General features: G+C 43.4%; 1 protein-coding gene across 1 annotated transcript in view; it reads left to right on the forward strand.

Moving 5' to 3' along the window:
* l1camb (L1 cell adhesion molecule, paralog b) overlaps nt 1-27777 on the forward strand; it is a 164199-nt gene that overhangs the window by 58258 nt on the left and 78164 nt on the right. The window contains exons 2-5 of the mRNA XM_052091741.1: nt 7882-8120; nt 15095-15109; nt 15542-15644; nt 23819-23988. Coding sequence (XP_051947701.1) covers nt 8000-8120; nt 15095-15109; nt 15542-15644; nt 23819-23988 — 409 coding nt within the window. The 5' untranslated portion in view covers nt 7882-7999. The remainder of the gene's footprint in view (nt 1-7881; nt 8121-15094; nt 15110-15541; nt 15645-23818; nt 23989-27777) is intronic.

Consider the following 27777-nt stretch of genomic DNA (forward strand, 5'->3'; position numbering starts at 1 on the left):
TTGGATATATCTCTTTTGTTTTTGAACGTATCTCAAGTGAGTGTGATGTTGAACACTTATGGAGTTTATAAGTTGACAGTGTCTTTGACAGTTACAACAGAACTAATCATATCTGTTTTATTTATTTTAGTGAATGTGGTATAAAGTGGCTCTTTGAAAAATTAGAACCAAACCTTGAGGAAATTGAACGGTTACACCCCTAATTTATAAGCTGTATATGAAATTTAAAATAATTACTATGAAATTAATCATTCTTACAATTTGGGAGATGCGTGGCTCCATTCGCACTGGTCAATGGAATGAGTAAGTTATTGTGTGATATTGTCTATGCAGCCGAGTAGACCTGACTCATTGAACATTCACTGAGGAACTGAGCGCCTTCTTTGTTTCTTTTTGTGTTTATCCTGCCAATTGGCTGGAGTTTTGTTTCACAGATATTTTCTGTTGTGTAATTCTGTCTCACAAAATGTGGATAGAAGCACCGGACTTGAGCAATCCGATGGCAAAGTTGTCACAGGCGCTGTCGTAGGCGGACATGGACTGCTGTTGCTATCGTGCATGGATTAATGCGCTCATTTTCTTTTTTCAGATTTTTTGTTCTGGGGATGTTCAGGGTTTGTTTGTTGCTCTAATGTTGGAATGTGGTTCTTATAATTTAGTTGCTTGACACACAATAAATGTTTTCTAATACTGTATGTCAAAATGTAAAATGAGTGGATTGTCTCTCTCCACATGGAATGTGAATGGGTTGGGGTACCACATAAAAAGAAGGAAGGTTATTTATATTCTTAAACGTAAAAAATATGATATCATGTTTCTTCAAAAAACGCATCTTGGGGTGGACATGTTTTCTTTAGTACTGGCTCAAGTAAGAGCAGGGGAGTCATTACACTGATAATTATATATCTACTATTCAAATGTCTCAAACAGATTCATGATAAATTGGGAAGAGTCATTATTGTTTTAGCAGAAATTATGGGGCAAGGTTTGATTTTGGCTAATATTTACGCACCTAACGTTGATGAGCAGGGCTTTTTTATAGATCTTGAAGGGATGTTGCAAGCCGCTGGCACCCCTAATGATATAATATTGGGAAAAGACTTTCATCTTTTGATGGACTCAGTCCTTAATCATAGTGAAGCAAAAGTGTGTAAGCCCTCTAGTGTAATATTGATGCTTCACAGGATGTGTAAAATTCTTGATCTTACAGATATTTGGAAACTTTTGAACTCATCTGGTAGGGAATATAATTGTTTTTCATCAGTCCATAATATTTATTCTAGAACAGATTTTTTTTTTGGTATCTAAGTCCATCATTGCTCAGTTGGAAGCATCTTAGTCTCAGATCACACCCTGGTGAGTTTAGAGGTGTTGCCACATACAGAGATACTGTATAGTTGGCACTTTAATATATCCCTTTTGCAAAATCCTGAATTCCAATAAATGTTAAAGGTTGAAATTAATGTTTATATGGAGGACCAACTGGTCCTTAGTATCCTCTGTGGGCGTGGCTTGGGAGGCACTTAAGGTGGTTCTTAGGGGCCGGATCATACAGTATGCCTCATTTATCAAAATATTCAAAGCACGAGAACTTGTGGAGTTGGGAGGGAATATTACAAGTGCAGAGGCAGCGCAGAATGTCGTCTAATGCCTAAGAGAATTGATCCGATTGAAATACAGATATAATTACATTTTTTTAGTGGAAGGTGGAGTTTTGACTATTCAGGGCTAGACAGTCATACTTTGATTCGGGGGACAAAGCAGGGAAGATTTTGGATAGATATATAAAGCAGAAAGACTTTTTCTACCATTCCCTCAGTGAAATCTGCTGGTGGTGAAATATTTACCTCAACCATTGATATTAATAATGCTTTTAAATAATTCTATCTTGATCTTTATTGTTCCTACCGATGAAGGTATTAGAAAATTTGTGGAACCATTACAACTCCCTAAACTAACGACTGAGCAAAAACATTATCTTGATTCTGAGATAACCTTGGAGAAGCTTTGCGAGGTAATTGAGGCCTTGTCTACAGGCAAGCCTTAATGAGTTAATTTGGCCCTTTAATTAAAAGGTTTTCGAGTAATGTGGACAGGTGGGCTTAATTACATTTATCAATGATTGGGAAGTTTAATGATATTAAAATTATTTGTATTCCAAAATTCAACTACCTGCTACAGTCACTGCCTATAGATGTCCCCCTCTCTTATTTCAAGCAATTTGATAGCATAGCGAAGTTCTTCATTTAGAATGGTCTTCCACCTGAGAGAGCCCTTCCCTGATTTTGTATTGAACAGGAAGTTTTTTCCCCTTGCCCTTATTTCGCCATTGCAAAGCCTTTCTATCAAACTAGTTAAATTACACCCTGTTTAATTCTGACATTTATTTAAATGTTGCCTCGAGTTTATGGCTTAATCCCAAATTGTGTATTGATAAATCCCCTTTCTGCTGGTCAGAATGGATTGTGATGTGACAATCGGTGACCTATATGAGAGCGGAGTGTTGAGATCCTTTGAAAATTTGGTTCAACATTTCGGGAATACCAGATCTTCGTTCTTTAGATATATACAGTTGCGCCACCTGCTTTGTACTATTTTTGGGAGTATCATACAGTCCCCTAAAGCGGCAGATAATCTTACTGCTTTTGGAAAAGGTCTTTAGGTATCAGTGTATTACTCCCTGCTAAGTCTGGGGGATGGAGCTTCAACTTCTCTCAAGAGATTATGTGAGAAAGATGTAAACTTTGTATTGAGGAGGAATAGTGGGCTAGGATTCTAAAAACATCAAGTCTGCATCTAGAAAATACAAGATTCAAGATTTTTAATCTGGTTGTGGGGTTTAAATGCTGATTCCATGTATATATGTTTTGCACTTCTTTATTTAATGTAGGAATCAATACAACATTATTCTTACAGTTCCTTTTTTTACTATATTACTATATAATTTTATAATTTTATATATTGTAAATCAAACTTGGGTCCCAAGCAATCAAACCAAGTGTGAAAGCACCTTAGAGGAGTGTGTCTCTAATGTTAGTTAAATCCAAAACAATTTTTTTTTAAACTGTTGGCATCCATATTTCTTGTTTACAGCAGTGAGTCACCATCATGTTGATATGATTATTAGTGTCATGCTATGTGTATCAGCACACTTATACTTGTATTCCAAACACATACACAATGACAGCTCTCACATTTACAGTAAATGCAGTAGTCACTGCCAAAATCTTGTAGTTTGTCTATGATGGAGTGAATTGTGTAGTAGAATAAAGTTCTCACTCTTGTAAATAACTAAACTCTGAGTGTGTTCAAAAAAGAAAGAGTTCAGTGTGAATCAGTTTGCTCATAGAATCAGAAGCCATTAATGTGACTTTTGTTTTATCTGTTTTCAGAGGTTCTCTAGTCTAGCGGTTGTGGCCGAGGCTCTGGGCGGAGTCAGATAAATATCCCCTCCCATGTTTCATCCATTAATGTTTCTCAACAGCACAACATTCAGGTCAAAATGAAGCTCTCCACTCAAAACCGTTAAAATAGCTGAAAAACCAAACTTTGTCAACAGACATGACACACAAGCCCTCAAAACACACACACACACTCCAACATAGTCTTACACACTGGTGAGATCAATTTAAAAATACTAAAAAAAAAAAAACAGTAATAAGTCATTGCTTGTGGTTCTCCCCCTCAAAAACCTTTTCACATGATGAACACAACAAAAGACACAACAAATGTATACATTAGAACTTTTTTATTCCTTAAACATACTGTATGTACAATACACCAAACAACAACAAAAAAATTATTCTCCCCCAGCATCCCATCTTTGGTCTGGGACAGGCCAAAGAATCTCGTCAACATCACATATTGGCCCTAGCCAGGCAGCAGGGGTAAAATCCTCTTGCTTGCCTGATCCACCCCTGGTACATATCAACTGAAATGTCTAGGCATTCTCATTCCATGGGCTGGAGGAGGTGAACATGGATGTGAACTGACTCAGGCCCTTTTATCTATCTATTGAAGGTGATTCAATTTAGTGTTTCCACCTGAGTAATTGTGTGCTAATTGAGCTCAAGCTGTGCTGTCTTGCATGAACAATATTGAGTGCTAGTTCTTTCTAAAGGACCACATGGTGTAGGCCAGGTGTTACCAACCCTGCTCCTGGAGAGCTACCTTCCTGCAGAGTTTAGCTCCAACACACCTGCCTGTCATTTTCAAGTAATCCAAAAGACCTTGTTAAGCTGGTTTAGGTGTGTTTGATTAGGGTTGGATCTAAACTCTGCAGGAAGGTAGCTCTCCAGGAGCAGGGTAGGTCACCCCTGGTCTAGGCAATGAGAAATGAAAGGATTTGTGTGTAGAGTTTTGCAGTGACAGTTCAACAAATCAGACTCATGTGTCAAAACAGGGGAATAGTGTTTATAGTTTAGAGAAATGGGTGTGCTTTTTGATAAATGGCATTATGGTTTTGAAATTTGATTTCAAAAGCCTGGTTATAGTGTTTAAGCAATTGAGAAAAACTGTAATATTTCACAAACACAGACACACACATACACACACTGTACACATGCTCTTGATCACAGTCATGTGCTGATGAAGACATGCTGCAGAAGCATGCACACATCACTGCTGGCTGATTCACGATTCTGCACATTTGCCTTAAAACCAAATGTCCCCACAATAGTAGTTAAAACTGAAATTTGCCAGCCAATGGTCCCCACAAGGACAACTCCTTAATTAACATACTAAATTATGTTTTAATTAAAGATACACTATGTAACTTTTGTCCCTCTAGCAATAAAAAAATGAATCTGCATGCGTCTTGTGGAAGGACATTGTTTTGGTAATGACTCAAGTCGTGCTTCACAAATAAATAAATAATGAAAGAAAGGAAAAGACTGAAAACATGTAATCTGATCAGGTAAGTGCCATATCTTAAATGCTGTTGTTTTGACTTATTGTATAAAATGGAAAAAGTGGCCGCACTATGCATATATTGTTTATTTTGCACAGACGCGTTTTGGCGTGTTCCTTCTTCAGTGTGCACACCTTCTTCAGTGTGAAGGCACACTGAAGAAGGCACACGTCAAAACGCGTCTGTGCAAAATAAACAATATATGCATAATGCGGCCACTTTTTCCATTTTGTATGTTATCTTTTAGGCCAGCACTCTTAAAATTCATTATATACACTGAGTGAAGCCTGCTCTCATCCTCACTTACTTTGACTTATTGTAAACATTGATGTTTTGAAATAAATTACATTACAAAAGTTAGGCAACGTTCATTAACATTACAAATAAAGATAGCTCGTCTGATAAGGTCAAACGTTGTAAAATTTTTATAACTGCAGGATATTGCCATTTTGAATGATAACATTTTTTTTAATGGACAATTTTTCTCGTTCGTTGTGTCAACAAACGTTCAGCTTTAGCTACTCCCACACAATAAACACACTACATTAGCCGGATCTTATTTTCTCGGTGCATAGATATGATGTGAACACACACGGGCGAATGGCGTATGTGTGCAATTGCATGTGAAATCCGTCCCGGATTTGTCCCGGATTATTATAGGTTTATCAAAGTGTATTTGGGTAAAGTAAAGGCATGGTTTGGAAGATGGATTTTTGTTGCACTCTCTCATTAATACAATTTAATTTTTTTTACATAGTGTACATTTCATTTCTAAAAAACATTCTGTGAAAAAGGTTTCTATAAGGGTTAGGTTTAGGGGTTAAGTGTAGGGTTAGTGGATAGAAAATATAATTAGCTCAGTATAAAAACAATAGAAGTCAATGGGAAGTCCCCACCAAGATACAAAAACAAATGCATGTGTGTGTGCAGAGATCTGGCACAATGACTCAACCTGCAGTTCATTAACCATTTAACCCCTCTCCATACTGATGTGTGTGTGTGTGTGTGTGCGTGTGTGTGTGTGTGTGTGTGTGTGTGTGTGTGTGTGTGTGTGTGTGTGTGTGTGTGTGTGTGTGTGTGTGTCTCAAAAATGTTAATTGACAACACAAGCACATTTGTGGATTGGGAATTGACAACAATGGGAATGAGGGGTGGGATGGGAACAGGGGACATGAGGGTAATTATGGGATTTGGGGAGGGGCAAGAGACACAGCTGTCATGTTCAGTCCACCACTGTTTACCACAGCTGTTCATGTACCTCATTTAAACACCCTTGCCAGTGTATATAATGCATTATATAGGGTGAATGCAAGTAAATTGGGGCACTTTTCAACAACAGTAGGCACAATTTACCTGAATGAATGTGTATACACGTTATTATTTTATATTGTATTGTATTGTATTATATTATATTATGTTATATTATATTATAGGAATATGTGTTATATTATTGTAATCTTTATTCATTATTATTATTTATTTATACCTTTTAATTGTAGGTACAGAAAACAGAGCAGAATAATATAAAATATTGTATAACGTCTCATTTTCAGAGAAATCTAACAACATTTAGTGGAGTAAAACTAAAGCTTTCATTTTGAAGTTTTATTCTTCCTGCTTTGACAAATAGTTTTTCTTTAAAAAAAATATTCTACATTTTATTAGATTACAAGAAAAAAAGATATTTTACTGGAAAACAAGTCAAAATATAGTAAGAAATTATTTTCTGTAGTGTAGTAAAAATCATATTTTTCAAATGTATTTTGTCACTGTTTGTTAAGAGAAGTCGAGCACAGAAGCATTACTGCTGTTTGCTGAGTATCTGATCGTAGATGTTAATTTCAGATCTGCAGTCTTTATCTCTAAAAGACCAGAGCTGATTTTGTGTGTGTATTAGTGAGTGTGTATGCGCGTGTGTGAGTGTGTCTGTGAGTGTGTGTGCGTGTGTGTGTGTGTATGTGTGTGTGTATTAGTCAGTGTGTGTGCGCGTGTGTGTGTATTAGTGAGTGTGTATGCACGTGTGTGAGTGTGTCTGTGAGTGTGTGTGTGTGTGTGTGTGTGTGTGTGTGTGTGTGTGTGTGAGTGTGTGAGTGTGTGTGTGTGTGCGTGTGAGTGTGTCTGTGTGTGTGTGTGCACGTGTGTGTGTGTGTGTGTATGTGTGAGCGTGTATTTATCACTTTGTGGGGACCAAATGTCCCCATAAGGATAGTAAAACCCAAAATTTTTTACCTTGTGGGGACATTTTGTCGGCCCCCATGAGGAAAACAGCTTATAAATCATACTAAATTATGTTTTTTGAAAATGTAAAAATGCAGAAAGTTTTCTGTGAGGGTTAGGTTTAGGGGTAGGGTTAGGTTTAGGGGATAGAATATAAAGTTTGTACAGTATAAAAACCATTATGTCTATGGAAAGTCCCCATAAAACATGGAAACACAACTGTGTGTGTGTGTGTGTGTGTGTGTGTGTGTGTGTGTGTGTGTGTGTGTGTGTGTGTGTGTGTGTGTGATGGAACATCCTATTCATTGCTTCTTTTGTCTCCTCTTGTGTTCATTCTGGTTTCTGAATCAGGATCTGAATGTTTATTGATCTTGATGGAAATGCATGTTCCTGGATTGATGTCGTTAGGATTAACGAGTGCATAAGTGAATTAATGAATGCTTAATGAGATTTTGTCTTTGTTTGCCCTTTCCCATTTCCCTGCCACACTGAACATGTTCAATTGCTACCATAAAGATGTGTCTCCCTGATTTGTGCCTTAGAAATGACTTACGTAATGTAGTCAGTTTGATTTATTCATATGAAATAATACATTAAAATGTGCTGCTCGTCTGAATAAAGCCACACAGAGATTGCATAAAAAAGTACAGATTAAAAATGTATTCCTTTAATGGCTTGAGGATTATCTGTTGTTTCGTGTTGTCCTGATGTTTTTCCTCTGTTTTTATTCTTTGTATTTTTTCTCCTTCTTATAGGGTTCACCACGCCTCCCTCCTCTCGTGTGTCTCCTGCAGGACAGCAGAAGTGTGTCGGCCACGCCCCTCGTCTCCAGACACACTCCAGGCAGTGTTTATGCCGCTGGTTTGATGCAGAATGTGTGCAGCGCAGTGTCAGGTAGTGGCTGGTAGATGGCAGAGCAGGACACTTCTTCACCTGCTGCTGCTCGTCCTCTGTTCAGGACAAACACACGCATACATCCAGATCCCTCATGAATGTAAGTACTTCATCAGCACAAGTAGGTATAGCTGCAGGCCAGAGACCTCCAAATGGTGGCGGAATCTCCAAAAGGGTGTTGCGCCATCTCCTAAAGGTGGCATCACTTCCACTCACGTTTAGGTTAGGGAAAGGGTTAGGTTTGGGCCTCCCTATATCTTCAATGGCAATTTGGAGCTCACGCCCTTTTTTGGAGCAATGCCAGCAGCTATACCCCTCTCCATCAGCATCCACTCATTAAACATGACTATACATGTGTGAGAGCTGCTCTAGGATCAGTTTCCTGGTGAAAAAGTTAGATCTGTTAGGATTGATTCTCCCCCACACAAACAAAAAAAGAAAAATAATCCATCATTATTTACTTACCCTTCTGTCTTTCCAAACACGTATGCTGTTTTTTTTTTTTCCTGTGGAATACAAAAGGAGAATTTTTAAGTCTTTACGCGGCTCTCTTCATACAGTGACAGTTCATTGTGACTTGAGTCTTGAAAATAAATACACCAAAAAAGCACCATAAAAGTAGTTTATTCCTTTGTGTGAGGAACAGACTGAAATTTAAGTAATTATTCAGTGATTATCTTGAGCTGTGGTTGACTGAATGATTTGTTCATGACAGTAGTGTAAGCAGAAACTTTTGGGTGCGTGGACTAAGAGAAATTATTGATTGCATGAGATCTGTAAAGTTTTTATTTTTATTGAATTGTATAATTTTATTTTACATTTTTAATAATTAAAAGTAAAGTAATTGTTTCCAGGGGCTTATTTAGGACATGTAGCTTCTAAAGTTTGTCTACTTAAAGAATATTATAAGATCAATCATCAATATTTGTGTTTGAGTAGCCTATATTCAGACATATTTTATTTTATTTTACATGTGTGAAATATAGAATGTTACGAGGCCTTGTGGCTGAGAACAGATATTTATTATTATATCGGCATTTTGGGAATTTACCCTAGAAATTTCGAAAATGTTTTAAACAGAATGGATATTTGAATCATAGAATGGACATTCCCCGTCTGTTGCTCACTTCGACGTTGTGTCGAAGAAGCGACACTAGGGGTCTCTCTTGAGAGCCGTTTGCATCTCTGATCTATGAGAAAAGGCCAATGAGAAATTGCTCTGATCTGTTTGGGGTTTCGTTGTTTTTACAAAGTGATTCCCTGCAGGTTTGCCATTTTGATTGATACATGGACAATTTTTCTCGTTCATTGTGACAAAAAACTTTCAGCTTTAGCTACTCCCACACAATAAACGCGCTACATTAGCTGGATCTTATTTTCTCTGTGCATAGATATGATATCAACACACACGGGCGAATGGTGTATGTGTGCAATTTCATGTGAAATCCTCCCGACAGCTCTAGAATTATAAATCATTATTATAGGTTTATCAAAGTGTATTTGGGTAAAGTATTTGCTGTTGGATCTATGGCGCATATCAGCGGCTTTCTCCTTCTCTGCACAGCAGTGCAGCTTGCCCCTGGGCACTTCGACAGCGCAGTTAAAAGAGTTTATTTCTCTAAAAGAGTTATTTTCTCTAAAAGAGCAAAATACATAGTCCTTTTCAGGACACGTCTTTATAAAGATGCCTTTCCGCCCCTGTGTAGTTCCTGGATGCGGTAGAGTGCTCTCCGCTCCTGACAGTCACAGGCACTGCCTCGTGTGTCTGGGCAGCGATCACACCGAGGCAGTGTTTGTGGATGGTTCGTGTTCTCACTGCGAGAATCTTACCATGACAATGTTGTGAGGCTTTCCTTCCTAAGAAAGAATGCCCCTCCAGCCACCCCCCGCATCGCTCCTTCTTCCCACGGGATTGAGGACACCCGGCTGGTGATGGAGGCGATTTGGGGATGGAAGCAGGCTTGGTTTCTCCGGGTACGTCCCCTACCTTCGGGCCAGCACGCCCAGTCTGAGGCTGATGCCCAGATGTCCGACATGCTTGCCTGGGCCGCCGTCAGCGTGGGGCTGGACTGGAACCCTCCTCCAGCCTTCACAGCTGGATGATTGGTTCCTCGGGTCTGTGCACCGCTCACAGCCCCGGTTACTTTCTTCCCGGAAGTGCATGATGAGCTGACGAGTTCGTGGAGGATACCCTTCTCCACCCGTCACCATGCCTCTCGCTCCCGTCACCGTGCCTCTCGCTCATCCGCTCTCACTACCCAATGGAGGAGCGGCCCACGGGTACACAGCGGTCCCCCAGGTGGACAGAGCGATTGCGATCCACCTGTGTACTGAGAACGTCGCCACCTGGCGGGGTCACCCTGTGCTCCCCTCCAAGGCCTGTAGGATGACGTCTTCACTGACCTCCAAAGCCTACAGCGCCACCGGAAAGGCCGCTTCCGCCATGCATGCCAAGGCCATCCTGCAAGTCCACTAGGCCAAGGCTCTTAAAGATCTGCACTTGGGTAGTCCTGACCCCGACGTGCTGCAAGAACTGTGCTCAGCGACTGACCGTGCCCTCAGGGACACAAAGGTCACAGCGCACTCGGGCAGGTGATAGCCACTCAGAAATGGCACCTGTGGCTGAACATGTTCGTGATGCGCGAAGTGGAAAAAACATACTTCGTCGATGCACCTGTCTCCCAGTTCAGCCTTTCCGGCGACACCTTCGAGGACTTTGCCCAGCAGTTCTTAGCGGTGATATAGCAGATGGAGGCTATATCTCACATCATGCCCCGTCGCACCTCCAGCGCGGGCTGTGGCCCGTCTGCCCACCGAGGGCATCCTCCTGCGGCACCTAAGAAATGTACAGCTCCACCTCAACCCGGGTCCAGCTCTCAGCCCCAGCGTCGCGCATCCCGCAGGAGGCGCACGCCCCCGTCTCACGAACCCCTTCGAGGACCCAGAAGTCTCCCAAGCGTTCCTGAGACGGACAACCCAGGGACCAAGACGTTTGCTTCGGAGCTGGTAAGCAGACCACTCCGTCCCCCAATGGACGGCCGGGAGGAGAATCCTCAGTTACATTTATTTACACCCTTCGGGCTGCGGTACCCTCATTCTCAATAAAAGAGCAATTTCCTTTGTCTCTGGGTCACCTGGCCCACAAATGCCGCTCTCATGGAACTCTGCCGCCACACCTCAACAGTCCCGGCACATTGGACGCAGACCTCTCGCCTCCAGCCCCACAATTGTTGTCCCCCGGCCGGCCGGTTCTGACGAATCTAGAGGACGCCTCCGTGGGAACTCCTCCTCAGTCACTAACCAGTCCCCCGCCGGGTGTGCGGAGCAAGGTAAGTGCTTCGATTCTTCTCTCAGCACCAGAGCCTCGGGACGCTTTTTTGCCTCCCGATGGTCCATTACTCGCATTACCAAAGCCCCGCCGGGTACATAAAAAATAATCTTCCCCTTAGTGCCCCTAGCACGGAGCTTGGTCGCATGGCTTTCCCTTCCCAATCGTCGCGCTGGCTGGCCAGGACCATTCGACTTGGTTATGCGAAGATGCCAAATCCCTGTGCGTGGAAATCGCGACTCTCTTACTCAAAGACGCGATAGAGCCTGTCCCTCCAACCGAGATGAAGTAGGGTTTCTACAGCCCTTACTTCATCGTACCCAAGAAAGGCGGCGGCTTACGACCGATCTTGGATTTGTGAGTTTTCAACCGGGCCTTGCACAAACTCCCGTTCAAACTGCTCACGCAAAGACACATTCTAACTTGCGTCCGGCATCTAGATTGGTTTGCAGTGGTAGACCTTCCACGTCTCAATATTGCCTCGACATCGACCCTTTCTACGGTTCGCGTTTGACGGCCAGGCGTATCAGTACAAGGTCCACGAAGGTCGCAGAGGCAGCCCTTGCCCCGCTTCGGGAAGCAGGCATCCACATTCTCAACTACCTCAACGAATGGCTCATCCTGGCCCACTCCCGAGTGTTACTATATGCCCACAGGGACCAGGTGCTCGGGGACCTCAGCCATTTAGGGGTTCAGGTCAACAGGGAAAAGAGCAAGCTCACCCCGGTTCAGAGCATCTCTTTTCTTGGCATGGAGTTAGACTCAGTCTCAATGTTAGCGCGCCTCACCATGAGCACGCGCAGTCAGTGCTGAAATGCCTCACCGTGTTCAGGCCGGGCGCGGTGGTCCCCTTAAAACATTTCCAGAGGCTCCTCGGGCATATGGCATCCTCCGCGGCGTAATCCAGGGCAAACACGTCTTGATCCGATCAGACAGCACAACCACGGTAGCATACATAAATCGCCAAGGCGGCATACACTCCCGTCACATGTCACAACTCGCCTGTCGTCTCCTCCTTTGGAGCCAGCAGCATCTCAAGTAACTGCGTGCCACTCACATCCCGGGCAACTTCAACGTGGTAGCAGACGCACTATCACGACAACGCTTGCCCAGTGGTGAGTGGAGGCTTCACCCCCAGTCGGTCCAGCTGATTTGGGAACAGTTCGGCAAGGCCCAGGTAGACCTAATCGCCTCCCGAGGGACCTCCCACTGCCCGCTCTGGTACGCCCTAACAGAGGCTCCCCTCGGGGCCAACTCCCTGGCACACAGCTGGTCCATGGGGTTGCGCAAGTACGAATTACCCCCAGTGAGCCTGCTTGCACAGGTGCTGTGCAAGGTCTGGGAGGACAGGGAACAAGTCATTCAAGTGGCTCCCTATTGGCGCACTCGGACTTGGTTCTTGGATCTCGTACTCCTCGCAACAGCCCCTCCCTGGCATATCCCCTTGAGGAAGGACCTTCTTTCTCAGTGATGGGGCACGCTCTGGTATCCACACCCAGACCTCTGAAACCTCCACGTCTGGCCCCTGGACGGGACGCGGAAGATCTAGCTGATCTACCAACTGCTGTCATAGACACGATCAACCAACCCAGAGCTCTCTCTACCAGGCAACTTTATGCCCTGAAGTGGCACTTGTTCGCAAATTGGTGTTCTTCCCAGGCTGAAGACCCACAGAGGTTCGCAGGAGAGGTTGGGACCCCCGGTTGCCGTGTTTGGAGCATCTCCTCCCTCCCAATGAGGTAGGATCTACCACCGTGCCATTCTTCACATGTGACCTAAAAGCCCATGTGATGTATTTCACCACTCTTTACCTCCCCCAGTCTGGAAAGGTGTGGTCTCCGCAGGGTCTTCTCCCCTGAAGGAATAGGAAAACTGGGAAAGATCGCCTTCCCTGATGAGTATGATAGCATTAAGATGGCCCCAGCCGCTTTAACTCTATGCGAGAAACATAGAGAGAGAAAAGGCGTGGCTGGCGTGGCCTGTTTCCATGCTTGGCACGTCGCCTTGTCGGGGGTAAAGAACCAGAAGGCTTTGACGATTTTATGGGGCATTGGGGAAGGGTACGTGCAGACTGGCACAGCCGGTTGCTTTGGCACGAAAAATACGCTCCTGTGTCAGCAGTACACGTACACGGCTCAGCGCATGGCGTAATTTAAATTGGACCCCTAGTGTCGCTTCTTCGACACAACGTCGAAGTGAGCGACAGACAGGGAAACCTCTAGGATGTAACCTCCGTTCCCTGATGGAGGGAACGAGACGTTGTGTCCTCCTGGCCATGTCGCTGAACCAAGCCACTGTTGCGGCCGAACCTCATTGTCGGCTCTTCAGAAAAATCCTGAATGAAACAGATGCATTTCCCTCCCTTTATACCCGTATGTCTGAGGGAAGGACATGCAAATTCTGTCTGTCAATTTCTCATTGGCCTTTTCTCATAGATCAGAGATGAAAAGGCTATCAATAGAGACCCCTAGTATCGCTTCTTCGACACAACGTCTCGTTCCCTCCATCAGGGAACGGAGGTTACATCCGTAAACTAGACGAATTCTTTGGTAAAAGCACAGTTTGCTTTGCTCTACTCTCATTAAAGGTTAATATAAATAGGAGGAAACAGGCCCACCCTTGGCTGGATTATGAATTGGATCAATCTGGTTTTCGAGTTTGACTCTGGCTGCAGTGTTTATTTTATATGCTAAATGAATTATATTTGATATTTTTCATATTCATATATTTTTTTCCTATTATTATATTTTTAGGGATCAACAGACGTGGTAATTTTCGTTTCTAAAATGATGCATTAAATGTAGTTCCTAAACCATGGTCTGAGCTTGGAAATAAGGCCCTTTTCATCCACTGCCCAAATGTATAGTTTAAATTTGCCCAGTTTAGTTGCTTAATTATTATTATTTATTTTATTTCTTTATTTATTTTATATTTGACCCTTGTTTTGTTTGCTCATTGTCATTAAGATTTATGCTGCCATTTTGGCCAGGTCTTTTTAAAAGATTACATTTTAACCTCAAGGGAATGACCTGGTAAAATCTAATAATCCTACTGTATTTATTTACACAGCATTTTTTAAACAGCAGCACACATTGCCTGAAAACACAATCTGTCACTCTTTCACCCAAATATACATACATATTTACCTGCGGTCTAATTTCTCTCACATGTTGTTTCATAAATGAATAAAGCTTCTCTCAGACTGCCCTTCACTGATGGACAAAACATTCCAATCAATAACACATTAAGAGCTCTCAGACTTTTCTTTTAAAGGTACATTCAGTAATTTTTTTAAGTATGTCATAATGGCTTACATTGACATACACTGACACCTAGTGGCCTGTATGATGCATCATTCAAACACAATAGTTTCAGTTATCAACGCCATTGTAGAAATGAGAAATGAGAAGGATTAATTAAATCCATGAATGGAAGTGTCCAGTAACAGGGCAGCTGCTGAGATCAAGCAATAGGATTCAGCTGGTCATGTGATTCTAACATGGCTGCCCCCATCAGGCACCCCTGCTCCATGTAGAATAAAACAGCTTTTATAAGGTTACTAATATGACTGAATTTCATCTCACATGAGTGGTCATGGTTTTATACAGATGTTTCAAAATTACTATTTATTTCTTTACAAGTAAAACTTTTTATATGAGGAAGAATATTTCTGAGTGCACCTTTAAGCATTGTGATCACATCTAACCCTAACCTTTCTCTCTTTGCTTTTCCTGCTGCTTTATTAGACAAATATAATGACCGTAAGTGCATCAACCTCCTCCTGTATTTCTGAGTCTTTGTGAATGTTGTCATTTTTAAATTACAGTTGTTCATTTTTTGTTGTTGTTGTTGATTGAGCCAGTTACCTATATAATATTGTGCAATCATAGTGACACATAGTGAAATGATAGAAACAGATATGTTTGATGAATAATTTACTCAATAAATCTGCTTTATTTGTAACTTCTGAAAATGGATTAGAAGCAAAGAAACAACAAATGTCCTTAGACGTTCAGTTACAGTATTCTGTATTGACATTAAGTTCCCAAAGCATATTATTAGAGCTCAAACATAGGCAACAGGCTATGTCACAGTTAGCCCACTGTACATTTGTCTGGTGCAATGATAATTAATTGCAAATAAATATTTTGCCATATTTTAATGAATGACGATATAACACTATTTTCCTCCAGTCAAACAACCTCCAGAGATCACGACACAACCCATGTCTCTCATTGCTTTCTCTGTGGATGATGTTTTTCTGAGCTGTGAAGCAAGTGGAAAACCTACACCCAGGTCAGTGTGAAGGCTGTGCAGCTTGGCCTGTAAGTGTGTTTATGAGCTGGCTCCTCAAAAAATGTTTCTGAACTGTTTCTGAACTGAACTGGCCCCACCCCAGTATTCACATTGTCCATCTTTACACATACATACAGCAACAAAAGAAACGTCCCTTTTTCAGGACACTGTATTTTAAAGATAATTTTGTAAAAATCCAAATAACTTTACAGATCTTTATTGTAAAGGGTTTGAACAATGTTTTCCATGCTTGTTCAATGAACCATAAACAATTAATTAACATGCACCTGTGGAATGGTCATTAAGACACTAACAGCTTACAGACGACAGGCAAATAAGCTCACAGTTATAAAAACTTAGAACACTAAAGAAACATTTCTACTGACTCTGAAAAACACCAAAAGAAAGATGCCCAGGGTCCCTGCTCATCTGTGTGAACTTGCCTTAGGCATGCTTTATGGAGGCATGAGGACTGCAGATGTGGCCAGGGCAATAAATTGCAATGTCTGTACAGTGAGACGCCTAAGACAGTGCTACAGGGAGACAGAAAGGACAGCTGATTGTCCTCGCAGTGGCAGACCACATGCAACAACACTTGCACAGGATCGGTACATCCGAATATCACACTTGTGGGACAGGTAAAGGTTGGCAACAACAACAACTGCCCGAGTTACACCAGGAATGCACTATCCCTCCATCAGTGCTCAGACTGTCTGAGAGAGGCTGGACTGTTGTAAGGCAGGTCTTTACCAGACATCACTGGCAACAACATCGCCTATGGGCACAAACCCACCTTCACTGGACCAGACAGGACTGGCAAAAAGTGCTCTTCACTGACTGGGTGATTGTCAGATGTTTAAGCATTTACCGTTGAAGAAATGAGCATTACACTGAGGCCTATACTCTGGAGTGGGATCGATTTGGAGGTGGAAGGTCCGTCATGGTATGGGGTGGTGTGTCACAGCATCATCAGATGGAGCTTGTTGTCATTGCAGGCAATCTCAATGCTGTGCGTTACAGGGAAGACATACTCCTCTTTCATGTGGTACCCTTCCTGCAGTCTCATCATGACATGACTCTCCTGCATGACAATGTCACCAGCCATATTGCTCGTTCTGTGCATGATTTCCTGCAAGACAGGAATGTCAGTGTTCTGCCATGGCCAGCTCAATCCCATTGAGCACGTCTGGGACCTGTTGGATTGGAGGGTGAGGGCTATGGCCATTCCCCACAAATGTCCGGGGACTTGCAAGTGCCTTGGTGGAAGAGTGGGGTAACATCTCACAGCAAGAACTGGCAAATCTGGTGCAGTCCATGAGGAGGAGATGCACTGCAATACTTAATGCAGCTGGTGGCCACACAAGATACTGACTGTTACCCCCCCCCCCCCCACCTTTGTTCAGGGACACATTATTCCATTTCTGTTACTCACATGTCTGTGAAACTTGTTCAGTTTATGTCTTAGTTGTTTAATCTTTTATGTTCATACAAATATTTACACATGTTAAGATTGCTGAAAATAAAAGCAGTTGAAAGTGGACATTTCTTTTTTTGCTGAGTTTAGCTTCAACATGCCTTTTTGGTGATCAGATCACAATGCTTTACTAATTTCAAAGCCTGGTGTAAATGCCCACAAGATGCATTGTGATCAGCCCACTGAACCAATATTCGAAGGTGGTCAGGGACCACAACCTACGAAGGTGTAAACTGAAATGTGTTTCTCTTGCCACTAATTACTACTAATTACGAATTAATCGTTAAAGGTATAGTTCACACAAAATGAACATTCTCTCATGATTTACTTTTAGTCATCCCAGGTGTGTCTGTTCTTCTTCAACAGAACCAAAATGAACATTTCAGCTCTGAATATCCATACAATGCAAGTGAATTGGTGCCATCAGTCTGCTGGCTGTTTGACGGCAAATATGGAAATAATAAATTGATCATTAAAACTTAAAAATGAAAAAAAAAAAAACGGTTCCTGCTAGGAGTCGAGTTGTCACGTGACATACACATGATGGTGCATTCACACAAGAAGATGGAAGCATGCGCTTTATATACAACAGAGGAATGAACGCCACGTGAGAGCTAAGTAATCTCAAACAGCGTCCCAGTGCTGGATGAAAGTAACAATTTAAAGTTAAAAATGTTTTAATTATCAAATAATTTCTAACACAAACCTATTGGTTTGCTTCAGAAGACATTTATTGATTGACTGGAGTCATGTGGATTATTTTTATGCTGGCTAAATATGAATTTTAAACCATCAAAATGCTGGCACCCATTCACTTTCATTGTATGGTCAAACAGAGCTGAAATGTGCTTATAAAAATATTTTTTTCAGTTCTGCTGAAGAAAAAATGACACACATCTGGGATGGATTAAAGGTGAGTCAATCATGTGAGAATTAAAATTTGTGGGTGAACTAAACCTTTAAAGCACTGTGTCGCTTGTTCTTGGCTTTTTCTTTATATTATGCTCTCACAGTGTCAAAAAGACAACAGATATTGTGTAGTCACCAGATTTAAAATCAATATCCCATGAATTATTCCATGGGAATCTCCTGTTTCCCCAAATCCTCTCTGTACTGGTCTGCTTCCATGGGTAGCTGTAAAACTTGTTTTTTAACCCTTTTCTCCACTCTTAATCCATATTCCTTTACCGTAGGAATATTTCTAAACTAGACCAATAATCGTATTTTTTTTATTTGTCAAATGAATGAATATTTTTCATTGTCCATCAATATTTTGGATTATGGAAATTTTTTAATTAATGCATCATCTGATATAATATGTGGCCTTTTTGGTCTTGGATGGGAAAGTGCCTTCGGATCTCCGTCCGATCACACTGGTGACACATGGAATGCAAAATGCAAATATGCTATACGGATTTGAGGTGTAAAAGGGGCCATTGTGTCATTTTCCTTTCAGAGTGGAGTCGTTTGCTGAATTCGGTAATGTGGACAGTATGATAGTTTTAATCACACTCGATTCTCAAATAACATTAATCTATGAAGCTCACATCAATGGAAAGCCTCAATAAGGAAACAAAAGTGATTTTACCATTTTCAAACTATATTTTTTACAATCATTTTAAAAAGAAATATAATATGTCACGCAGTGTCTTACAAAAACATTTAGTTTTTACTGTAAAAGTACATGATTTTAAGTTCCCCGTCTGTCGCTCACTTCGATGTTGTGTTGAAGAACGACACTAGGGGTCTCTCTTCAGGGCCTTTCGCATCTCTGATCTATGATAAAAGGCCAATGAGAAATTGGCAGACAGAATTTGCATGTCCCGCCCTCGGACATACGGGTATAAAGGGAGGGAAATGCGCCTGTTTCATTCAGAAATTTTCTTCGGAGCCGATTGGTTGTGTATGCAGCGAGCTGCGAGTCACAGTCTGTTTCCTCCCATCTCTGAACGATTGCTGTTGGATCTACGGCGCATATCAGCGGTTTTCACCTTCTCTGCACAGCAGTGCAGGGCGCTTCGATAGCGCTAGTAAAAGAGAAATTTTCACTAAAAGAGTATTTTCTGTAAAAGAGCAATACACAGTGGCGTTGAACGTCCTTTTCTGGACGCGTCTTTATAAAGATGCCTTTCCGCCCCTGTGTAGTTCCTGATGCGGTCGAGTGCTCTCCGCTCCTGACGGTCAGAGGCGCTGCCTCGTGTGTCTGGGCAGCGATCACACCGAGGCAGCATTTGTGGATGGTTCGTGTTCTCACTGCGAGAATCTTACCATGGCAACGTTGCGGTCGCGGCTTTCCTTCCTAAGAAGGGACGCCACTCCAGCCGCCCCCACGTGACTCACGGCCAGCCTGCCTATCCTCTTGAGCCCCCCGAGCCGGGTGAGCTCGTCGCTGCATCGGAGAGTGGTCCGGCGTCTGACACGGATGACTTGACTGGGCTACCGCCTTCGGGCCAGCACGCCCAGTCTGAGGCTGATGCCCAGATGTCAGCGTGGGGCTAGACGGGAACCCTCCATCCTCCCCACAGCCTTTGCAGCTGGATAATTGGTTCCTTGGGTATGCGCGCCGCTCACAGACGCCACACACCCCCCCACACACCCCCCCACCCGGTTCCTTTCTTCCCGGAAGTGCATGATGGGCTGACGAGTTCACCGCCGTCATCGTGCCTCTCGCTCATCTGCTATCACTACCCTCGACGGCAGAGTGACCCACGGGTACACGACGGTCCCCCAGGTGGGTCTGCACACAGAGGGCGTCCTCCTGCGGCACCCAAGAAACGTGCAGCTCCACCTCAACCCGGGCCCAGCTGTCAGCCCCAGCGTCAAGCACCCCGCAGGAGGCGCACACCCCCCGTCTCGGGTGTCACACCCTTCGGGCTGTGGTACCCACATTCTCAATAAAAGAGCAATTTCCTTTGTCTGTGGGTCACGTGGCCCGCAAATGACGTTCTCACGGCACTCTGCCGTCACACCTCAATAGTCCCGGCACATTGGATGCAGACCTCTTGCATCCAGCCCCATGACTGTTGTCCCCCGGCCGGCCGGTTCTGACGACTCTAGAGGACCCCTCCACAGGACCTCCTCCTCAGTCACTAACCCGCCCCCTGCCGGGTGTGCGGAGCAAGGAAAGTGCTTCGAGTCTTCTCTCAGCACCATTACCTACTCCGCCCCGCTGCGAAGCCCTGCCGGGAACGTCAAAAATAATTGTCCCCTTAGTGCCCCTAGCACGGAGCTTGGATGCGTGGCTCTTACTTCCCAATCCGTCACGCTGGCTGGCCAGGACCATTCAACTTTATGGCAGTAAACTGCGAAGATGCGTGCGGAAATCGTGACTCTCTTACTCAAAGATGCGATAGAGCCTGTCCCTCCAACCGAGATGAAGAAGGGTTTCAACAGCCCTTACTTCATCATACCCAAGAAAGGCGGCGGCTTACGACTGATCTTGGACTTGCTAGTTTTCAACCGGGCCTTGCCCAAACTCCTGTTCAAAATGCTCACGCAAAGACACATTCTAACTTGCGTCCGACATCTAGATTGGTTCGTAGCGGTAGACCTGAAGGACGCGTTCTTCCACGTCTCAATATTGCCTCGACATCGACCCTCTCTACGGTTCACTTTCGATGGCCAGGCTTATTCGTACAAGAACCACCCCTTCGGCATGTCCCTGTCCCCTCGTATCTTCATGAAGGTCGCAGAGGCAGCCCTTGCCCCACTTTGGGAAGCAGGCGTCCGCATTCTCAACTACCTCGACAACTGGCTCATCCTGGCCCTCTCCCGAGAGTTACTATGTGCTCAGGCACCTCAGCCGCTTAGGGCTTCAGGTCAACGGGGAAAAGAGCAAGCTTACCCAGGTTCAGAGCATCTCTTTTCTCGGCATGGAGTTAGACTCAGTCTCAATGTCAGCGCGCCTCACCAACGAGCGTGCGCAGTCAGTGCTGTATGTCTCACCGCATTCAGGCCGGGCAAGGCGGTCCCCTTAAAACATTTCCAGAGGCTCCTGGGGCATACAGCATACTGGGGTTGATGCATATGAGACCGCTTCAGCACTGGCTCCAGACTCGAGTCCCCAGATGAGCATGGTGCCACGGCACGCACCGTGTGTTCATCATCCCCACCTGCGCCAAACTTTCAAACCCTGGACAGACCTCTGCTTTCTACGGACAGGAGTCGCCTTGCAGCAGGTGTCCCGACGCGTCCTGGTCACCAAAGATGCCTCCAAATTGGGTTGGGGCGCCGTGTGCAACTGGCACAAAGAGGCCCCGCTGCACTGGCATATCAACTGCCTAGAGTTGTTGGCTGTACTTTTTGCCCTGCAGAGGTTTATCCAGCTAATTCAAGGCAAACACGTCTTGATCCGATCAGACAGCACCACCAAGGTAGCGTACATAAATCGCCAAGGCTGTCCCCCTCCCCCTTGAAGGTGTGTGTAGCTGCTATGTAGCTGCCCACCACGACACAGTATACGGCAAGTCTTTGGGTAAACACGACTTAATTATCAGGTTCCTAAGAGGCGCCCAGAGGTTAAATCCCTCCCGGCCAAGCCTGTTCCCCTCCTAGGATCTCTCAGTGGTCCTCTCAGGCCTTCTGAGACCCCACCTTTGAGCCACTAGAATCAGTCGGACTCAGGACCCTCTCCTTGAAGACGGCCCTCCTGATCACGCTCACCTTCATCAAAAGGGTCGGGGACCTGCAAGCGTTCCATGTCAGCAACACCTGCCCGGAGTTCAGTCCGATAGACACTCGTGTGATCCTAAGACCGCGACCAGGCCACGTGCCCAAGGTTCCTACCACTCTCTTCAGGGACAAGGTAGTGAACCTGCAAGCGCTGCACCGGGAGGAGGCAGGCCCAGCCCCTTCATTGCTGTGTCCGGTACGTGCTTTCCATATCTACTTGGACCACACGCAGAGCTTTAGGCGTTCTGAGCAGCTCTTTGTCTGCTTTGGTGGACAGCGGAAAGGGAACGCTGTCTCCAAACAGAGGCTTTCCCACTGGGACGCCATTACTTTGGCCTGTCACACCCAGGCCGTGACCCCCCCCCGCCCCGCGGGTCCGAGCACACTCAACAAGAAGTGTTGCGTCCTCATGAGCACTGGCCAGGGGCACCTCCCTAGCAGACATATGCAGAGCAGCGGGTTGGGCAACACCCAATACCTTTGCGAGATTTACAATCTCAGGGTTGAGTCAGTTTCGTCCCATTTTTTCTCAGGTCCGAGCCAGTAGAACTCGGTACACGCTGACAAACTGACCGGGTGGACCGCTTGCACCTATCGCCCTTTCCCTCCACTGAGGTAATACCATGCGCTTTTACCCCAGGAGATCCCACGAACTCGGCTCACTGGATGACTCCTCCCTAGCCCTCTGGTCTGCGAATTCAGCAGGGGAATTCACCGACCAAGACCAATGCGGGTACTCAATTTACCCTGTACTGGAATATGTGCTCCACAGGACGGGCTTCCCCGTGGACATTTCCCCCTGTGTGTATTTTCCACGGTACGGTCCCCTTGCGAGCGGACCCAAACAGAGGGCTAGCGTCTCCCTTGTGCAGTCCTCACGGACCCCCGGTCACCGTGTTTGTAGCAACTCCTCCCTCCAAATGAGGTAGGATCTACCACCGCGCCATTCTCCAAATGTGACCTAAAAGCCCATGTGATGTATTTCACCACTCTTTACCTCCCCCAGTCTGGGCAGGTGTGGTCTCCTCCTGAAAGAATAGGAAAACTGGGAAAGAATACCTTCCCTGATGCGTGTGATAGCGTTAAGATGGCCCCAGTCGCTTTTACTCTATGCGAGAAACATAGAGAGAAAGAAAAGGCGCAGCTGTGCGCGTCGCCTTGTTCCCCCTATTGGGTTGTAAAGAACCAGAAGGTTTTGACGATTTGATGGGGCGTTGGGGAAGGGTACGTGCAGCCTGGCACAGCCTATTGTTTTGGCATGCAAGCTACCTGCCCGCACCTGTGTCAGCGGCACACGTACACGGTTCATCGCATGGCGTAATTTAAATTGGACCCCTAGTGTCGCTTCTTCGACACAACGTCGAAGTGCGTGACAGACGGGGAACGTCTAGGTTATGGATGTAACCTCCATTCCCTGATGGAATGAGATGTTGTGTCCTCCTGGCCACGTCGCTGAACCGAGCCACTGTTGCGGCCGAACCTCATTGTCGGCTCCTCAGAAAAATCCTGAATGAAACAGACGGATTTCCCTCCCTTTATACACGTATGTCCGGGGGTGGGACATGCAAATTCTGTCTGCCAATTTCTCATTGGCCTTTTCTCATAGATCAGAGATGCGAAAGGCTCTCAAGAGAGACCCCTAGTGTCGCTTCTTCGACACAAAATCTTGTTCCCTCCATCAGGGAACGGAGGTTACATCCGTAACCTAGACGTTAATTATATATAAAATAAATTCGATGGTAATTCACAGTTTTTTTTCTTCTAAAAGACATGCTTTCTTTTTTTTACAGATTTGTTACGTTTGTATTTATTTTACAGTATTTTGCATACAGTACATATTATGCATATTGCCCCATAAAATACAGGATATGGTAAGGTAACTTTCATTAAACCAATTAACAGATTACTACCACAGCAGTTTTGGAATTCTTTCCATTTAAATTACTAAAGTTTTTACTATGTTTTCAGCCTTAATGTCTCTGTCTCTCACTCTCACTGTATCTAAACTGTTCTCTCCTCACTCTGATAGTTTCCGCTGGGTGAAAGATGGGACTCAGTTTGGGGATGTTCTGCAGGAGTCAGGAACCCTCACTGCAGATAAAACAGAAGATCTCAGGTTCTACCAGGGCTTCTACCGCTGCTATGCTGCAAATGAGCTGGGAACAGCTGTCTCGGACCTGGTGCACCTGACCACAGAATGTGAGTGTTTCCACATAACTAACGATGTCACGATACAGACACTGGTATCGGAGTGGGATCCGATACTGCAATCATGTACTTGTACTTGTGCTCGTATAAATGCTCTGATACTAAAAACTGATTCCATCTGACATACAAATGTAACATTAACATTCAGCACAAACACATTAAAATCACGTTATGTCCTAGTGTGATAATTAAACCGCAAAAGCTTCGATTTCATGAAATAAATATATAGTTTGCATGTGCTGCGTACTTTAAATGTTTGTGTTTGTGAATGTGTGGAGCCGACACCGGGTACGTATACGTTTTAGAGTGGCTCATACACAGAAAAACATAAGGAACATTGCATGTTCTGTTTGTAGCAGATGACAGCGAGCACAGTGCTAATTCACTTTGTAGTGCAAGGCACATACAGACTGCATATTTACTGAATTATTCGGTTTAATTATCACGTAGCAACGCTGCTTGTGAGAAGCTACCATCGAAACCACACAGAAATTGGTTCAAAATAAAAGCTTTGCCTAAATAATTTGGATAGTCTCCAATTTGCATATAAGCAGAAGAGAGGTACAGAGGACGCAGTGGCTTGTCTCTTGAACTGTCTACTTCAACACCTGGATACCCCTGGAAATTATGCCAGACTTCTTTTTATTGACTTTAGTTCTGCCTATAATTTAATTCAACTTCATCAGTTAATCAAGAAACTACAGTGTCTGCAAGTTCCATCACCACTAGTATATTGGATTTATCATTTCCTTTCGAATCGACCACAAGTGGTAAAGGTGGACAATGCATTATCGCTTACTATTGTTTTCAACACTGGCACCCCTCAGGGGTGTGTACTTAGCCCATTTCTTTATATTCTCTATACAAATGATTGTCATAGTCCAGTTACTACCACTCATTACTTTAAATATGCAGATAATACTGCCATTCTTGCACTGCTTAATAAGGAAAATTATTATTTTTTGGACTATCAACATAGCATTTTTTAGTACATGGTGTGATGATAACTTTCTTTACCTTAATATTTCAAAGACTAAGGAACTGGTTTTTAGCTCTTCCAAAATACTGATCCATCCTTCCAGTATTATCATTAATGGAGAGATGGTGGAAAGGGTGGAACATTTCAGGTATCTTGGCATTACATTAGATAAACAGCTCAGCTTCAATCAGCACACTCTAGGTATTTACAAGTGCTGTCAACAGAGACTGACAGTTATTCGTAAACTTAAACATCTGTCAGTTCAGCCTAGTCTTCTGCTTCTTCTGTATCAAAGTATTATTGACTCAGTTCTTATGTATGGTGCCATTTGTTTTTTCCATATGCCAACAGTTACCAATAAGAAAAACTCTTAAAGATAACTAATCTAGCAAGAAAAATTATTGGTATTCCTATCCCGAATTTATCAGATTGTGTTACTTTATATATGTTTCGGAAGGCACATCAAATTTTAAATGATCCGGACCATCATATGCTCTGGCATTTGTTGTATGATCATGTTTTTTCTTTTTTTTTTTTCGTCCCTCTATGTTTGTGATTGTTTTAATGGTTAATATGTATGGTGTTGTTGTGTTTAGGTTTTTCTACGCACCGACGGTGGAAACAAATTTCCTCTTCGAGGACAATAAAAAATGTATCTATCTATCTATCTATCTATCTATCTATCTATCTATCTATCTATAAAAGCTAAATTTAAATGAAAAATGTAAGAGTATGTTATATTCACTGTAGCACTACTACTACTTATAATAAACCAATATCCGTACTCGTACTCAAAAAAATGGTATTAGGACATACTCACAATCTATATTAATAAACCCTCACTGCCTTAGAATAGCATACTAGGCAACCCTCTATGGACAAGTTGCAGAGCACAAAATAACTTACAGGGCTGCTAGCATACTACCCATACTATTTTTGCACAGTACTGTATGTTGTTGTACACAGAGTAACACAAAATGCAGTTCTCTCAACTTTTTTTTATTATTATTTCATTTCCAAGTATTTAAGATATTTTTACACAAAATTGGGCTGAAAATACAAAATAACCATATTTCTTTTCTGAGATGACAACTGAACGCCACTTGATGTTACATGGGGGCATACTACTGTTTATTGTTGCATAATCTTTATTGTTTCACATACAACACAAGATAGTAGGCAGTACACATGTTTCAGTGTATACAGAAGGCAGTATGCTGGTATTCCAGTCCAAACATATTCAAGCCCAGGTGAAGGTCTGAAATCATTAAGATTTCATGATTCATCATTCAGGTTACCATCTTTAAATTTAATTTAGTCAAGACTGTAATGGTAAATGTCACCAATACTGATGTGTAATTAGAGTGAATGCGTCTGACTTATGTTGAGGCTGTGTTGAGTGTGGTAATGAAACAACGAGTGATGTCAAATGTGTTTCTTGTGTTATGTGTTATGTTATGACAATGACTGTACAGTCTTGACTCGGAAACAAAGAGCAGCTGTATCTTTTTCGGTCACACTGTTACCTTGTCTACCATTTCTTAGAAACAGGGAGAGTATGATGTCATGCTGTTATCTTTGTAATGACATGAACATGATAGGCCCCCTGAGATCAATAGTGAATAAAAAAAAGAAAGAAAGAAAAAACAGATGTGAGTGAACGGGCTTAGGGGTCAATCAGGGTCAGCGACTGGCCATCTGGAGCACCGGGCGTTTTCCCAGTGGGCTACAGGGTAATTTTGGTTGGCCCACTGCTGCGCAAGTTCCGGCCAGACTTACATGCGATATAGACGGCCACTCTGGGCTCCAACATGCCCGCACGGATTCCATTTTAAACCCAATATTCAATAAACTCTGTAAGGTAAAGCCAATAAAATGGCTTTTAGTTTGAAATTACTTATACATCGGAGCACATAACCATGTTTGTGAAACTCTGTACTTAACGTGGACCTCATTATTTGACATACAAAACACAATAATGCTGAAAACCAAAACATCATATTAAGATGAATAATCACAAAATGACATCTGCAAGTTACAAAAAATACAAAAACAGCAGCATCTGCAAACATTAAAGCTATGAGCAGTACATAGTCCTTTGCATAATTTATTCATACACCAAGCATTAGTGGGAGTTGTAGTGTGGACTGCTAAATAATGCTCACTCCTGATAAAAATGAATCAAATAAGTCATGAAAAATATTACTTTGTGGCTATTTGAGTCTTTGAGGCTTACTTTGTTTAAAGAATAGCAGAAACGGAGCTTGTCAAAGCATTGGGCTTTTCACTTTTTCTCAAGAATAATTTAGGGAGAGGGCTGGGTAGCTCAGCGAGTAAAGACACTGACTACCACCCCTGGAGTCACAAGTTCGAATCCAGCGAGTGCTGAGTGACTCCAGCCAGGTCTCCTAAGCCACCAAATTGTCCTGGTTGCTAGGGATGGTAGAGTCACATGGGTTAACCTCCTCGTGGTCTCTATAATGTGGTTCTCGCTCTCGGTGGGGAGAATAGCGCGAGAATAGCATGAAGCCTCCTCACGCGCTATGTCTCCATGGTAATGCGCTCAAAAAGCCACGTGATAAAATGTGTGGATTGACATCTCAGACGCGGAGGCAACAGAGACTCGTCACTGAGTTGAGTCACTACGCCACTACGAGTACTTAGTGCACATTGGGAATTGGGCATTCCAAATTGGGGAGAAAAGGGGAGAAATAAAAAAAGAATAATCTGGGGAAGGAATTAAAACACTGCAGATATTATACATTTTTTAAATAAACATTTACACATAATTAAGTAGGTTA

The sequence above is a fragment of the Xyrauchen texanus genome, chromosome 25 (genome assembly GCF_025860055.1).
Source record: "Xyrauchen texanus isolate HMW12.3.18 chromosome 25, RBS_HiC_50CHRs, whole genome shotgun sequence".
Taxonomy (NCBI): domain Eukaryota; kingdom Metazoa; phylum Chordata; class Actinopteri; order Cypriniformes; family Catostomidae; genus Xyrauchen; species Xyrauchen texanus.